This window comes from Muscardinus avellanarius (genome assembly GCF_963383645.1).
Source record: "Muscardinus avellanarius genome assembly, chromosome: 3".
Taxonomy (NCBI): domain Eukaryota; kingdom Metazoa; phylum Chordata; class Mammalia; order Rodentia; family Gliridae; genus Muscardinus; species Muscardinus avellanarius.
In genome coordinates this window covers 132,930,168-132,946,925 of record NC_137788.1, presented here as the reverse complement: position 1 = coordinate 132,946,925, position 16,758 = coordinate 132,930,168, and the positions used below count along the sequence as shown (strand labels likewise).

The 16,758-nt window shown below is 46.0% G+C and overlaps 1 protein-coding gene across 1 annotated transcript in view; it reads right to left on the bottom strand.

Moving 5' to 3' along the window:
* IQCH (IQ motif containing H) overlaps window positions 1-16,758 on the bottom strand; it is a gene marked incomplete at both ends in the record, with an annotated part of 227,693 nt that overhangs the window by 25,755 nt on the left and 185,180 nt on the right. The window contains one exon of the mRNA XM_080691646.1: window positions 7,887-8,057. Coding sequence (XP_080547772.1) covers window positions 7,887-8,057 — 171 coding nt within the window. The remainder of the gene's footprint in view (window positions 1-7,886; window positions 8,058-16,758) is intronic.

The following is a 16,758-nucleotide window of genomic DNA, read 5'->3' as shown; positions in this document are numbered from 1 at the left end:
TGGGGATGGAACCCAGGGGCATTCTAACTCCAAGCTATACCCCCAGCCCTCCTGTAGGAAGTTGGGAATCTGAATTCAAATAGCACCTACAGGAGGCCTTATGATATTTTCCTTGTATGTGTGCTATTTTTTTTCCTTTTGCAGTACTGGGGATGGAACTCAGATGCATTCTACTTCTGGCCTACACCCCCAGTCCTATTTTTTATTCTTTATTATTATTATTATTATTATTATTATTAATTATTAGTGGTGGTACTGGGGGTGGAACCCAGGGCTTTCTACCTCTGGGCTATACTCCCAGACCTGTTTTATATTTTATTTGGAAACAGGGTCTCACTAAGTTGCTGAGAGCCTAAGTAGCTGAGGTTGGCTTTGAACCTGCGCGATCCTCCTGTCTCAGCCTACCAAGCGTGGGGATTACAAGTGTGCTCTACCATGCCCGGCTTATTTTTTTATTTTGAAACAGGGTCTTAGTAAGTTGCAGAATACCTCACTGTACCTGAGGCTGGCCATGAACCTGCGATCCTCCTGTCTCAGCCTTTCAAGTAATGGGACAACAAGCATGTAATTTAAATTATTTTATATATTTGTGGTATTGGGGATGGAATCCAGGGGCATTCTATCTATATTTTCACTGGGAATAGAAAATGGCATTTTCTATTCCCAGCGAAAATACCATTATTAAAAGGTAGTTTTGTAGCCAGGTGTGGTGGTACACAGTTGTCATCCCAGTACTTGAGAGGCTGAGACAGGAGGATTGAAGGTTCAAAGCCAGCCTCAGCTACTTATGAGACCCTCCGCAACTTAGTGAGACTGTGTTTCCAAATAAGAAATAAAATTGGGCTGGGGATTGAGCTCAGAGAATGCTTCTGAGTTCAATCCCCAGTAGCACAAATAAAAAAGGTAGTTTTACATAATCTACTCTCTTCTGGTGCTTAAAATAAATACATTTAGATTTGCCAAGGATTAAAAAAAGAAGTTAAAATTTAGAAATAGTAAATGAAATAAAGATGCATATGTCCTTTGATCAAATAATTCTTTTTGAAATATATTCTAAGATATACCTAAAATATGTACAAAATCATGCGTATGCAAACTTATCATTTGTCGTATTGTTTGTAGTACGAAAGATGGAAACAACAAAAAATCTATGAACAGAAAAAAGGCTAAATTATGGCACATACACACAATGGAATAAAATATTGTTGTTAAAAAGAAAGGAAGATGTTCTTAACTGATATAGAAAGCTTTCCAAAGAAAAGGTGGAAGTCAGAGGTATGTCTTATAGGCACATTTTGAATATTAAAGGGGAAGAAGAATTTCCTGTACATGTATTTACTTGTCTATGCAAATAGATGCTCTGAAAGTGTACACAGACGCTGAGCATGGTGGCTCCCTCTGTGGGGTGCAGTAGGGACTGGGCAATGGGAAGGGCTTGTCAGCCTTCAAAAGGAACTACCTTTTGAACCATGTACATGATATGTTCCTCACAAACTTAAATAAGAATGCCTTTAAACTTGATTTTGAAGACAAGATCTAAATATATATATATGTATATATACATTATTCATACATATTTTAATATGTAAACTTTGTTTTTAGAAAAGTAAAGTTGAAGCCAGGCGTGGTGGCGCACACTTGTAATCCCCGCGCTTAGGAGGCTGAGACAGGAGGATTGCACAGGTTCGAAGCCAGCCTCAGCTACTTAGTGAGGCTCTCAGTAACTTAGTGAGACCCTGTTTTCAAATAAAGTATAAAATAGGTCTGGGAGTATAGCCTGAAGGTAGAAAAGCCCCTGGGTTCTACCCCAAGTACCACCAAAAAAAAAAAAAAAAAGAAAAAGAAAAGTAAAGTTGAGCTTGACTATGCGTTTCATACTATAAGTGATATGATCTTTTTCATACTCTGTTATTTCTGTATTATCTGGGGAACTTGTGCAGGTCCACTCGAGTTTTCTTTTTCTTTTTTTTTTTTTTTTTGGTGGTACTGGGATGGAACCCTTCTCCCCTCCGGGCTACACTCCCAGACCTATTTTTTATATTTTATTTGGAAACAGGGTCTCTTAAGCCAGGAAGGCTGGCTTCGAACCTGCATGATCCTCCTGTCTCCGCCTCCCAAATGCGGGGATTACAGGCGTGCGCCACCACGTTGGGCCCCCTTTTTTGTTTTTTTTTGGGGGTACTGGGAATTGAACTTAGGGGCATTCTACCTCCGAGCTACACCCCAAGCCCTATGTTTTATTTTTTATTTGTAAACAGGGTCTCACTTTGTTGCACAGGGCCTCACCAAGTAGCTGAGGCTGGCCATGAACAGCGAACCTCCTGTCTCAGCCTCCCAAGTACTGGGAGAACAAGCGTGCGCCACGACATCCTGCTTTGTGTTTTCTTTTTCTTTCTTTTTTTTTTTTTTTTTTGGTGGTACTGGGGTTCCTGGAAGCCCTTCTACCTCCGGGCTACACTCCCAGACCTATTTTTGCATTTTTATTTGGAAACAGGGTCTCCTAAGCCAGCACGCGGGGCTAGCTTCGAACCTGCGCGATCCTCCTGTCTCCGCCTCCCAAGCGCGGGGATTACAAGCGTGCGCCACCACGCCCGGCTTGTGTTTTCTTTTTAAAAATCCAAGATTCCTCTACAACCATCCAACCTGAGTCTCGGCTAAGCTCAGAGTACATGAGAAACCTGTGGATGACAGTAATATGCTGAGAAAGTATCTCATCACACAGGGAGATGAATCCACCTTTGGAAAAAATGTCTCTGGCCTCAACCAGAGACTTCCTCGGATGAGCTGACAGCCCTCTGGGGCTGGGCCCTGACTCGGCCAGCGCAGGGCAGGTTAAACATACGGGCTGTCAAGTCTGACAGTCCTGAGATTAAATCTTGGCTTCACCATTTGCTTGCCCCGTGACCTTTAACAAGTTGCTTAACATCTCTTAGCCTCGGTCTTCTTATCTAAAAGCAAACACAACAGTGCCTGCCTAATACACTGGGTTGTAAAAAGATTCGTGGAAAGCATGTAATCAAATACCTGATGTGGAGTAAGGCGCGACACAGTCTGGATGCCATGATCACACTAACACATGTGGCCGAGTTCTTTGTTGCCTTACCTGTGTCCACTGCTAAACTTGGAGCTCTTTGCTAGCTCTGTGCCGAGAGGAGGGCCTGGCACAAACCGGTGTTGAGTAAATACCTGCTCAATTGACTTGTACTTCAGTTTTGCTAAAAGCGCTAGCCGACATAGCCCAGGCGGTGGTTGATGGAGACCCGCACAGGGGAGGCTGCAGTGTGCGGGATGGGCCTCCCCTGGGTCCCTTCGTGGGAGATGCTGCTGCCTTCGGCGGCCCCCCTCCAACCCCCTCCAGGCCTGGCTGCAGAACCCCACTCTACAGGCCCCGCAAGATCAGGTTGCTCGAGAGAACGTGGGGACCCCGTGGCCCTCCCTTATTCTAAAAATAAGCAAGCGAAGGCCAGAGAGAAGGTCAGAATTTATGATTCCAGACTCCCAGACCAGTGCTCTTCACTGGCCACATCTGGAACATATGGATTTTCAGAAGTTAGCCTGTTCTAAAAAAATCCAGGCGAAATAAAAAGACAAAAACGTTGCGGCTAGAAGTAAAAAGACAAAAATGTTGCGGCTAGAAGTCTAGTCGTATTAAACTACCTTTCTAAATCACAATATAACAAGAATGCTTCAAGCTAAATAAAGGAAACTCGAAATACTCCTTTTCACTGGAGAATATAATTTTGCTTCCACCACAATTTAAATTGATTTAGTTCTGAGCACCAGCACTTGAAGTGTGGAGCATATTTTATTTTCGCCATGATACTTGTTTTGACAGTGATGCATTTCAGTTGACATAGTTGGAATCCTTATGTAATAAATCTCTGCCTGAAAATTAATCATGTTTATAATATTCTGAGAATTAATAACACCCATTGCTCAAATCATTAACTTAAAAAAGGAGCTTCCAAAATCTGTTCTCGGCAGTAAGGGACTACAAATAAATGAATGTTTGATAAAATAATCCAAGTAGCAGTTTAACAAGCGTAAACTGGAATGTGGCTGCAATAACACAGAACTATTGTTTAAGGGTTGGCAGAGGCTGATGAGGTTCTTATTTCAGTTAGGAAGCAGGCATCCACATGCATAATGAACTGCTCTCTGAATTATTAATGTGTTGCTTATTTAGCCTCATCTGTCTAGAAGATAATGTATCCTAACTCTAATGAGTGATTGGTTTTGTGCATAATTACAGTAGCAGCAGTAGAGGGGAAATTTGTGCCTTCAAAGAAGAAGTTCTAAAAATAAAGTCATCACATAAACCCTGTTGTTGTTGCATTTTATCAAAATCAAACCCGAAGCATTTGAGAATTCATAATAAATTACAGGAGACAGAATCATTATTAACATCATAATTTAACACAAAAGGTTTTACTTAATCATTCATTACAGATCATGCACTGTTAAAATGTGTATAAATGACTTGGGTTGCTGTGAGATCTTAGCAAGGATGTTCCCTTTCGGCCACTCACCAGTTGCAGTTTGCAGGGTACAGAGAGAGCGCGGAAGAGTGAAAACAGACAGAAAAGGGTAGTGATTGATGCTGATTATGACACATTGACTAAAAGTTAAAAAATGATTCCCTTCTTATGGCTAAAACGTGTGTCTGGGATTTCTCAGACCTTCGAGTGGGTGTGTGTGGAGGAGACTGCTGACCTGTCTCAACATTCCTGCCACCTGTTTCTGATATGGGACAACGCTGAGCCCTTCTGAGAATCCAGACAAGTTTTCTTTATTTGTTGCTTTCTTCTACAGCACATTATTAAAGGCATCTCCCCAAACTGGAAGCATTGTAGAGATTTTTTTTTTCCTGGTACTGGGGATGGAACCCAGGGGCATTCTACCTCTGAACTATACCCCCAGCCCTATTTTTTATTTTTTATTTTGAAACAGGATCTCACTAAGTTGCAAAGGACCTCACTAACTAGCTGAGGCTGGCCTTGAACTGTGGTCCTCCTGTCTCAGCCTCTGAAGGCTGGGATTACAAGCCTACGCCACCACGCCGGGCTGAGACATTAGCTCTGAATGTGCCCTCATTCTCACATGGTCCCATCTGAGTGTTTCCTTCCAGGCTTCGAAGGGGTCTGCCAACTGATCGTAAATCTGATGGCATCAGGGTCTGTTCACACTCATTCTCCTTGGTTGTGAACTGTACTGCACGTGCATCTTTACCTGATTCTTTTTACAAGGTTTCACATGTGTGTGTGTGTGTGTGTGTGTGTGTGTGTACATATGCATGGGATGTGTGCACACACAAGCACAGTGGCACTGGGGTAGCAACATCCATTTCTTTCTAAAACCAAAAGCACTCTAAATTTATCCCATCGGAAACCCTGCATAGCTTCTCTATGGCAAGTGTGGAGTCATTTGAATTCTTGAAGATCATAATGCTTCCCACTTGTGTGCAGACAGTTCCTAAGTGTTTAACACTCTAGATCACAGGAGAATTCCCATATGTAGCCTGTCAATGCAACATGCAGGCACGATGGGGGAATGCTTCTAATTCAAAGCACAGCTCGTGCTTACGGCTTTCTGAGGCTATGTACTTACATGCAGCAAACTGTCTGGTGTTGAATGCTAAGTTGGCCCCTGGCTTCCTTTTAGGAGCGGCATGGAGTTAGCTAAGGTCACTGGCCGGACGGGCTCAAGCCCTTCCGCAGTCTCCCTCAACACTGAGCCAGGTGACGGTGGAGGCTACAGGTGGGATTGCACCTGGGGGAGTCTCAACACGATCCTAGGGCCTAATTAAAAGTGGTCTGTTGCCGGGCGTGGTGGCGCACGCTTGTAATCCCCTCCCACCCCACTTGGGAGGCGGAGACAGGAGGATCGCACAGGTTCGAAGCCAGCCGCGCTGGCTTAAGAGACCCTGTTTCCACATAAAAAAGTATTAAAAAATAGGTCTGGGAGTGTAGCCCGTGGGAGTGTAGCCCGGAGGTAGAAGAGCTTCCAGGAAACCCAGTACCACCAAAAAAAAAAAAAAAAAAAGTGGTCTGTTTCTCCTCCCTCGTTCAAATCTGCTTCTCCTCTTAATTTGAAGGCATTCCCGTGAATAAGGTCCTGACCTCACAGGACAACTGGATTGAAGAGGAGGAAAGGGGGTGCTGCTTGAGCCCCCAAGACATCAGGCATCCTCACTGGGGTGGCTGTGGATAACCTGAGCAGTGAAGCAGGGCCCTGTAAATCCAGAGGCGTCTCCTAGATCCCAGGAGAACTTCTAGAGGTTCAGCAGAGAAGCAGGAGTATCTTCTCTAAAGTGTCTCTGGGACACCAGTGTGGGATCCTATTGACTGTTAAAATTCCTCTTTTATTTCTTTACTGTATTTGGATTTCAAGAAGAGCTTCACTTGCACAAAGGGGATGAAGTCAGTTGTTGTGGAAGCAGAAGATGCCCTTTGGCAGAGCAGCTGTGGCTGGAGAGCCCCAGAACACGCTCACACCAAGGGCCACCAGGTCCTCTTGACCTTTGTCCTGTCCCTCAATGATTGACTTAGCTTGCTCAACCAAGTACCCACCTCTCTCCACGGAGACCTATGCTTCTTTACCCAGGGTGCTGAGGTTGGTGAGGCTCATCAACAAGCCATGGGACTCTGGTCTCGGCCACCCTAGCGATGGACTAGCAATGGGAAGGGAGGCTGTGGCCATGGGAAGAGGCAGATCATGAAGGGCCTCACTAGCCATGCTGGTCAGGGGGTCATTCTGTGTGTGTGTGTGTCCCTAGGGATAGAACCCAGGAGCATTCTACCTCTGAGCTACATCCCCAGCTCCATTTTAGTTTTATTTTGAAACAGAGTCTCGCTATATTGATGAAAGTCTCACTATTTGCTGAGGCTGCCCTTGAACATGGGACCCTCCCGTCTCAGTCTTCCAAATACTGGGATTACAAGCAAGCACCACCATGCCTGGCTTATGGGAATCATTTTAAAATCCCAAGAGCCAGGGGTGGTGGCACACGCTTGTAATCCCAGCATTTGGGAGGCTGAGACCGAGGATCGCGGTTCATGGACAACCTCAGCTACTTAGTGAGGCCCTTTGCAACTTGGTGAGACCCTGTTTCAAAATAAAGAATAGGAAATAGGACTGGGGGTGTAGCTCGGAGGTAGAATGCCCCTGGGTTCAAACCCCAGACCTGCAAAAAAAAAAAAAAAAAAAAAAATCTTACGAAGGGGAGCAATATGCTTAGAATTATTCTTCACCTAATTGCCTTGACCATAGTATTTTGTTCAGGCTGAGGAGAGACAGGAGACAGGGAATCCTAGCGAGTGGCTCTTGTACTACTAGTGTGAGATGGTGAAAGCAGGACCCTAAGGTGTCCTCGTGGAAGGAGAGAGTCAGACCGGAGGGATTTGAGCTGCTGCAGTCAGCAGGACCTGGTTGCTGACCGGCTATGGGCTGCGGTGTGTCTTAGCAGCCTTTCTAGCCTGACCCACAAAGGGAAGTGTAGGCGGGGGAGAGGTGAATCAGGTCTGTTTGATCCTGAGAACTTTAAGCAGAGAGATTCTGTTAGAATATTGGACACAGGAGTCAGAAACTCAAAAAAGGAAATCGGGGCCAGAAAAAGATGGATCCAGTGTGGGGTGGGAGATGTCAGAACTAGATAGTCACTGAAACCGGTGGGCGCCCAGGGAAATCCGCACCCTTCCTAATGTCTGCGGCTTCCTTTTCTGGATGCCCTCTCGCCTTTCCTCCGACCAAGACATTCAGGTCCCCAGGGCCCTTCCCCAGTGGTCCAGGGCCTTGCTCCCCACCCCTCCTTTTTCGCTCTGAGCTCAGCATGTGGCAGCCGAGCGCTGCCCAACGTGAGTCCAGTCAAGGAAGCGGCTATTGCTTACCGGCACCTGCAGGGTAGTAAAGTGCTTCGTTTTCCTTTCTCTCTTCGGCACAAAGCGGGGCACTTCCAGGGTGCTCAAACTACAATCCAGGTGGCCATCTGTCAGATACAGGGTGAGCTGAGTCAGGGCCAGCTGGTCGCTGTATGAGAGGTTGAGGCCCGTCGCCCATACCTGATCAAAACAGGAGCCGGAGACAGGAGTGAGGGGGACACGAGGAAACAGGAGAGAAAAGAGTCCCCTCCCTTCCCAGCCAACAGTCAGAGCCATCGCGGACCAAACGAGCCAGTGCGGGGCTGCATGGAGTGGACGTGGCTGCTTCTGTTCCCACGTCGTTAGGTTGAGGGATGAGTCTGGGAGAGGCTCAGTCACGCATGGCTCATGTTGACTTCGAGTTTTTAGCTCAGGGTTTGCTGTTTCAGAGGTGGTCAGTGCAATGTTTTCTACTGAGAAAATGAACCTGGACAGACGTGTCGAAGGGTGGGGAACTAAAGTAGAGAAGAAAGAGGACTGAAGAGGGGGTGAGTACGAGATGGAAAGAGTGAATCAGTAGGAGAGAAGAGGAGTTTGCCTTGATTTGGAAAAAGCAGTGCTGGCCCCTCTGGAAGTCTCAATGTGATACTTGAAGTAAACTTGTGGTTGGTCTGTAAATCCTAGCTCTACCACCAATTTACCATGAGAGTGCAGGAATATCACTTAACCACCAATGTCGACCTCAGCTGCCGACCGATGATAACGCTTTATGCCAGAGGTATCACAGGAATATTGGCAGAATATCAGGACACATTAAAAACTAAAATGCTTTTGAAAATCCATGTTAGTTATACATTCCTGCCAAGTACCAGATAATTGAGCAACCTCCATTAAGTCCTTTGACGGATATTTACTGAGCAGCTACTATGTGTTAAACTGGCGACGACAAAGGTAGGTCATGTGCTACCTCTTCTGATTCTCCCATGGCAGATCCACCTGGATTGGCCTTGCCATCTCCCACCCCACGCTGGATCCAGATGCAGCCCCAGAATCCTCCTTGGCTCAGTGCTCCAGGCATACCACTACGCCAGAGGCAAGGAGGCGCAGGCCTTGCCATCAAGAAGGCGAACACAGACACGTGTTCCATTACAATGCAGTGCAATATATAACTTGATAATGGGATGGAATAAACTACCACTGAATCAGAAAGAAAGGACAGGCTGGCTGTACCCAGTGAAGTCAGGGCTGTACCTCACAGGTGACATTTGAGGTGTGTCTTATCAGCAACAAAACCGTGTCTGGCTCCCACGTTATCAAGTACCGACAGTGCACCACGTGCTCAACACACGTCTCAGACTCTCATAATAACCTATAAAATCACGGCCCCTCGTTACAGGCGAAGAAGCAGATTCGGGGCCACACAGCTAGGAGCGGTGGCACTGGGATTCACACCCAGTTCTGCCTGGCTCCAAGTCTGTCCCCTCCCATCCCCTGCTGGAGGAGATGGCTCTAATCCTGTACCAATTCTCCAGTCAAATTAAAAGCTCGAGTTGCAGAGGATCAGAAGGCATTCTTGTTTAATATACTCCGTGCCATGGAAATGTCTTGTGGAGAAAACATGAAGTATTACATTTCTGGAGTATGCTGTAATTAGCAGTAATGTATTTTCACTGTAGGAAGTTGGAAACTAACACATTTTCACCAAGACTTGATTAAATATTTTTTTCCTCTTAGAAGGCCTACAAGTGCCCCACTCACCAACTCTGTGTGTTAAAATACATAATACATCTGCCCTAGAGTGGACTCCTCTCAAACAAATCTAGCAGTGAGTGACTTGAGTAAGCATTGACTGTAAATGGCGTCATTATAAGGATATTAAGGGGTCAAGCTGTCACGGCCCCTTGCTAAACTGAAGCTAATTTCAGGAATCATATTCCCACAGTAATGCCCTTTTATAATAGCAAATAAATCACGTTTGCAACAATTGTTAAAAACTAACTGCCAAGTGTCTGTTGCAGTTGTAAATATCCTATTTGTCAACTGAAATATTTCCTGCTGCTTGGCATAAAATGTAAATCAGATGGGGACAGCTACTGTTCCCTCACAGGAGAAAGTGAACTTGCTGTTCTGGCCTGTGCTAGTGTTCTTGATAAAAGGGAAACGCATAACAAACAGTATTAACATTTACGCAAATACTATTGGTACTTTGGTGATGAAGATTTTTTTTTTTTTTTTGGTGGTACTGGGGTGGAACCCTTCTTCCTCCGGGCTACACGCCCAGACCTATTTTCTACTTTTTATTTGAAAACGGGGTCTCTTAAGCCAGTGAGGTGGCTTTAAACCTGCGCGATCCTCCTGTCTCCGCCTCCCAAGCGCAGGGATTACAAGCGTGCACCACCACGCCCGGCGTGATGAGATTTTAATAGGGATGCAATAGTAAGTGTAAGTGTAATAAGTGTAATAGTAAGTAATAGTAAGTGTAAGTAAGCCTTACACTTACTCAGTGTGAGGCGGACCAAGAACTAGAGTCGGGGGCCTTTGTCTGGCCTTCATAAGCAGTGTAAACTTGAGGGGTTACTGAGGTCTGCTCAATCTCAGTATCCTTACAGTATCATTTGCTCCTTTGATAAGAAGTGTTAATACCTACTATGTAGGGTTTTGAGAAAAAAAAAAAGAATAAAGCGAATACACACAAAAGTGCCTTAATGATAAAGTTCAATGTGTTACTTATAATTACCAAACAGTCTCTTTAAGAATAGATTCTTAGGAGGCACATGCTGTCTTGTCCACGGAATTATTGGTCTCCCCGTTTCATAACGGGTTTGCCCAGACATAATCGTTGGGTTCAGCCTCACAACTGGTTGGTCTTCCTCTAGCTCCATTTCACCAGTGAGGATACTGAGGTCAAAACAGGGCCTTATGGTTTGTCTGAGACCACAGAACACAGACAGAGAGAGCCCTGGACTTCCCAGAGGCGAAGCCCTTTTGCTTCCCCAGGCTGCCTAACTCTTTGGTTCACAAAGGAAAGAGTAGAACAAATTTCCTTAAGCCTTTTCCTGAGCAGCAGGCTTGCCTGATTTGCTCAGATAATTGTTCTGTTCTCCATCTGGTTTTTCCACCGAAGACAGCGCCTGAGGCGTGCTTGTTCTGTGCACAGGGGTCCCACACCCCCCCTAGACAGCCAGCCCTTTCAGGGAAGCCGCGGAGCCTTTGTCTTCCTGGAGCACCCGGTGCACGGGGCAGGCATCAGCCCGGCAGGGAGCGCCCCAGTTCCAATGCTGTGGCTGAGCACACGCTTCCCCAGCTTTCCAGGAACAGGAGCCCGGGGTGTCTCTCGAGGCTGGATTCGGATTGAAAGGAAGCACCTCCTCAGTGCCCGCGCCAGGCCTCCACGCACCTCCATGTCATCTAATCTTTGATCTTGGACTTCGATGTTAACTTTAAAATCTAATCTCTCTCTGCACTGGATACCCCTATCGCCCTTTAGGCGAGCGACTGATTGACAGGGGCCCGTGGTGTGTACAAAGGCAGTGTGAGCAGGGATGGGGGCAAGTGGATGGATTTTAAAGCAGGTAGGTGGTGGCTTGGACATGACTTGCTTATAATGACTGAGAATGACTAGCTTGACGGGTTAACTGATTAGATGTCAAAGTGAGGAAATAAATGCTATTGAGGGTGAGAGCTGGAAAGACCCTTAGAAATCACCGCATGCAATCAGTTCACTTTATAAATGGAAGGACTCCGGCCTGGAACGTGAGGTGGCTTGCTCTAGGCCGCAGAGGCGTGCATCACAGGTGAACGGCAAGAAGCAAAGGCATCTCAGCCTTCTGCCAGAAATCCCTCCTGAGAGCCGGGCGTGGCGGTGCATGTTGTAATCCCTGTACTTGGGAGGCTGAGACAGGAGGATTATGGGTTCCCAGCCCGCCTCTGCTACTTAGTGAGGCCCTCTGCAACTTAGTGAGACCCTATTTCAAAATAAAAACTAAGGCTGGAGGTGTAGCTGGGAGGTAGAATGCTCCTGGGCTCAATCCCTAGTTTCTCAAAAACAGCAACAAAAAAATCCCTATAGGTTGATTGATTGTTATGTGACTAATGATATTAAAAATCATTCTATTAAGAATGGCTAAAATATGGAGAAACATACATCAAGGCTTTAAGTGCACAAACAGTACAAAAATACATGTCTCAGTATACTTGTAATATTGAGAAACTGCAGCTACCTAACACTCAGGCGTTGTTAGGATTATGACACACCCGAGAGATGGGAAATTCTGTGACATCATGAGATGATGGTTTGATTAACGTTCGATGATTTAGGAAGATGCACAAATCAATGAGAGAATAAAAAGCGATATAAGCAACACGACTTCACCTTTGCAAAAATATTACATGAACAAGAGACTAGAAGAGAATATAAAAAAAATGAACCATCAGCGTTAATATTAGCAGAATTATAGCTGCAATTACATATAGGCTTTCTTGCATAGTCTAGATCTGTACTATTTAGTATTGTAGTCATGAGCCACGTAGAGCAGTTTAGCACTTGAAATGTCGCTGGTCCAAACTGAGATGTGCAGTTAATGTCAAACACATGCCACATTTCCAGGAATGTACAAAAGAATGTAAAATATATCATCAGTAATATTTTATATTGATTACATACTGAAATGTTATCAATTCATGATAACATGAAATGTTGGGTTATGGGTTATGGTTATGTTAGGTTAAAAATATAAAAATTATTTTTGTTGTTTTGCTAACTTTTAAAGATGGGACACTAGAAAATTAAAGTTTATGCATGTGGGCTTGAATTCTTTTTCTTTTAGACTGGCTGAATAGAAGTCCACTGCGACTTCAGCAAAGGGGCAGGCCAGTGGGGCGGGAGCGGGGGAGCTGCAGGGACCCCAGCTCTCCACTGCCCTGACTGTGCTGGGCACAGTGCTCACTGCAGCTCCATCCAGAGACCTGGGCCTGCGAAGCCAAAAGATGCAGAGGGGTCAGGCCCGACCGTCTGTTCCCAGGATGAGGAGGTAATGGCATGCTTCTGTGGGGGAGGGGGAGGCTCAGCGTGGAGCCCTTTTTGCCTTAGGTGTTTCAGGCAGATGGAGGCCGCCTGCTCAGCCCTGCTGCTTCTGCCTCTTTCCATTGACGGGCGGACGGATGGGTGGCAGAGCATGCAGATGTGGGCAGATGTGCTCAGGACCTACGTTCTGTGTGTGTCTCTAAGGGCAAATGAAAGGGTTTGGGCTTCCTCTTGCCCACCTCCTCTTCTGGGCATTGGCATAGGTCTGGCACTGAGCGACTAATTTACAAATCAAATGATGTTCATTGGAGAATCAGAATTTCAGAATTCACAGAATCCGGGTGTGGTACCGCACGCCTGTAATTCCAATACTTGGGAGGCTGAGACAGGAGGATGGCAGGTTTGAGGACAGTCTCCTCAAGTAGTAAGACTCTCATCAATAATCTCAAAGCTCTCGTCAATTTTATTTCAAAATAAAAATAAAATTGTGCTGGGGGATGGATCTTGGGACACCCAGGACCACACACACAAGAAAATCCATAAATGTTTTGCAGACTTATCATGGATTTTCCTCCCCTGTTCTCCTTCTCTTCCTTTTCCTCTTCCTCCTCCTCCTTCTTCTCCTCCTCCTTCTTTCTCTTTCTCCCTCCCCTCTCCCTCTCCCTCTCTTTGCGTCCACATGGGGCGAGTTTTTTGTATCAGGGTCTGAGACACATGTTGGGATTCACAGCAAGTCGCCTGTCCACACTTTCCTCACTCCTCAGGATACTGGCTCTGTTGGGCCTTCTCTTCAGATGTGTCTATGAGGCTGCCTGGGAACTGTGAATTACCACCTTGTGAGAAAAAACCAAAGAGTTATTCTCCAACTAAGCCAGTTCTGAGTGCTGGAGCAGTGAGAATCCACCACTGTGGAAATGGTACCCGGCCCTCAGAGCAGGCTGTGGCACGAGGCCCATCCCTGGCTAAGGCACCTGCGAGTCACCTCCCTTCCCATGTCTTTGTTCAGCGTCACAGTCCCAAACCTGGCAGGAAATCCACAGGGACCACTTGATTCTTTTTAGACCAAGACCAAGCCATCAGTCAAACCTATGGGTCCCACAGCAGTGGCTAGGCTGTGGAAGCTGTGTGTCTAGCTGCCCTGGTCACTGGATAATCCAGCCATGGCTAGGCTAGGGGCCCTCTGGCTTAGTGTGGCTAAGTAGAGAGCCACGTTCCTACATACAAATGTGGAGGATGGGAATTCATTGGAAGGTGTTGAACAGAGGGGTGATAGGATTTGACTTATTTATTTATTTATTTATTTATTTATTTATTTATTTATTTATTTTTGTGGTACTGGGAATGGGACCCAGGGGCTGGCTACCTCTGGGTGACCCTCCCAGACTTATTTTACATTTTATTTGGAAACAGGGTCTCACTAAGTTGTGGAGGGCCTCACTAAGTAGCTGAGGCTGGCTTCAAACTTTCAAGATCCTCCTGTCTCAGCCTCCCAAGTACTTAGATTACAAGCCTGTGCCACCATGCCCAGCTCTTGATTTCTATTTGTTTTTTTAAATCACTCTGGTGGTGGTGAGACAAAAAAGACTTGAGGACAAGAATGGAGAATGGGAGTCCAGTCAGGAAATATTGCCATGACTGGGGGGAGGAATGATAGTGGCCGGACTAGAATATAATGGTAGAGGGTCGGAGAAGTGGTCCTATTACAGGTACATTTATTTAATTCAATTTATTATTTTTTGTCATATTGGGGATGAAACCCAGGGTCCTTCTACCTCTAGGCCACACTCCCAGACCTATTTTATATTTTATTTGGAAACAGGGACTCACTGAGTTGCTGAGAGCCTCACTAAGTAGCTGATACTGGCTTTGAACCTGCGTAATGCTCCTGTCTCAGCCTCCCAAGTGCTGGGATTACAAGTGTGCACCACCACGCACGGCTTACAGGTACATTTAAAAAGTAGAACCCGGCAGGGCACAATAGCACATGCCTGTAATCCCGTTCTTGGGAGGCTGAGACAGGAGGATCGCAGGTTCAAGGCCAGGTTCATTAACTAGCAAAAACCCTGTTTCAAAATAAAATAGGGCTGGGGGTATAGCTCAGAGGGAGAACACCTCGGATTAAATCTCTAGTACCACACATACACAACAAAAAGTAGAGCCCCGTGGACTTACTGATGAACATTTGAAAACATTTCCAAGCCTTTTGTAGAATGAATTGACCATCTCCTGAGTGGGGCAGACAGACACAGGGAGAGTTTAGGGGGTGAAATCAAGATTCTATGTTTGAATGTTACATTTGAAATGCCTTTGTTGGACAGTGTTCCAGAGGGGGAGTTGAGACTTCAGGCTCCTGGCTCCTTTTCCAGCTGTAGAGTCACCAGCATGCGCTGTCCTGGGCTGTGTGTCTTGAGCAAATCCAGCCCCGAGTAGGGAGGTTTTGTTCTCTGCTACATCTGCAAGGCCCAAGGCTCCAGGATCTCTGTAGTTGGTGAGAAGTAAGGTCTATAGGACCTGAAACTTTCCCCAGGAGACACTGGCAGAGGCTTCTCACCATGGTTAGACCAACACAAAATCCGGTTGGAAAGAGTGGGGGCGGCCAGCATTTGAGGGTCATCGGGCTAAAGAGGACTGTGGCTGGAGGGAGGCAAATGGCTTCCTTGAATTAGAAAGATCATTGGACCAGAATTGTAGGGCCTCGCTGGGAGTGCTAGCCTTGCCGTTGCTGCTGAAGAGTGTGGAGTGATTTCCTCCCCCTCTGAGACTATTTCCTTGTCTATTTTACTTAATTTAATTTTATTTATTTAATTTTTTTTTACGGTACTGGGGATGAAACCCAGGGGCATTCTACCTCTGAGCTACACCCCCAGCCCTATTTTTTTTATTCTTTATTTTTAAGCAGGGTCTCACTGAGTTGCAAAGGACCTCACTAAGTAGCTGAGGTTGTCCGTGAACCGCGATCCTGTCTCAGCCTCCCGAATGCTGGGATTACAAGCGCGCGCCACCACACTTGGCTATTTCCTTGTCTATTAACACAGGCCTGAGGGCATCTATCCCTGACGACTGCTATGAGGACTCAAGAGATCATATGAGACTCTTACTGCAGGAGCCTGGCACACAAAGTCTGCTTGAACCCTTGTCCTTCCCTGTCTGAGTCAGGGTTTGGGGAGAACTCACTTGCTGTTCTCTTTTCTTTTCTTTTCCTTTCTTTTCTTGAGGTACCTCAGCAGCATGGAACCCAGCAGTATTCTACTTTGGAGCTACACCCCCAGCCCTATTTTTTATTCTTTACTTTGTAACAGGGCCTCTAAGTTGCTGAAAACCTCATTAAGTAGCTGAGGCTGGGCATGAACCTGCGATCCTCCTGTCTCAGCCTCCCAAGTACAAGAATTACAAGCAAGTGTCACCACACCTGGCTTAACTTGCTGGACCTTAGCACCCAGTCACAGTACCAGTTCGGTATTGTGGATGGAACCCAGGGACATTCTACCTTCGAACTACACACCCAGCCCTATTTTTATTTCCTTCCTTCCTCCCTCTTTCTTTCTTTCTTTCTTTCTTTCTTTCTTTCTTTCTTTCTTTTCTTTTCTTTTCTTTGGTGGTACTGTGGTTCCTGGAAACCCTTCTACCTCCAGGCTACACTCCCAGACCTATTTTATATTTTTGAAACAGTGTCTCTTACGCCAGTGCGGCTGGCTTCGAACCTGCGCGATCCTCCTGTCTCCGCCACCCAAGCGCGGGGATTACAAGCGTGCGCCACCACTCCCGGTTTATATTCTTTATTTTGAAACAGGGTCTCACTGAGTTGCAAAGGGCCTCACTAAGTAGCTGAGGCTGTCCTCAAACTGCGATCCTCCTGTCTCAGCCTAAATGCTGGGATTA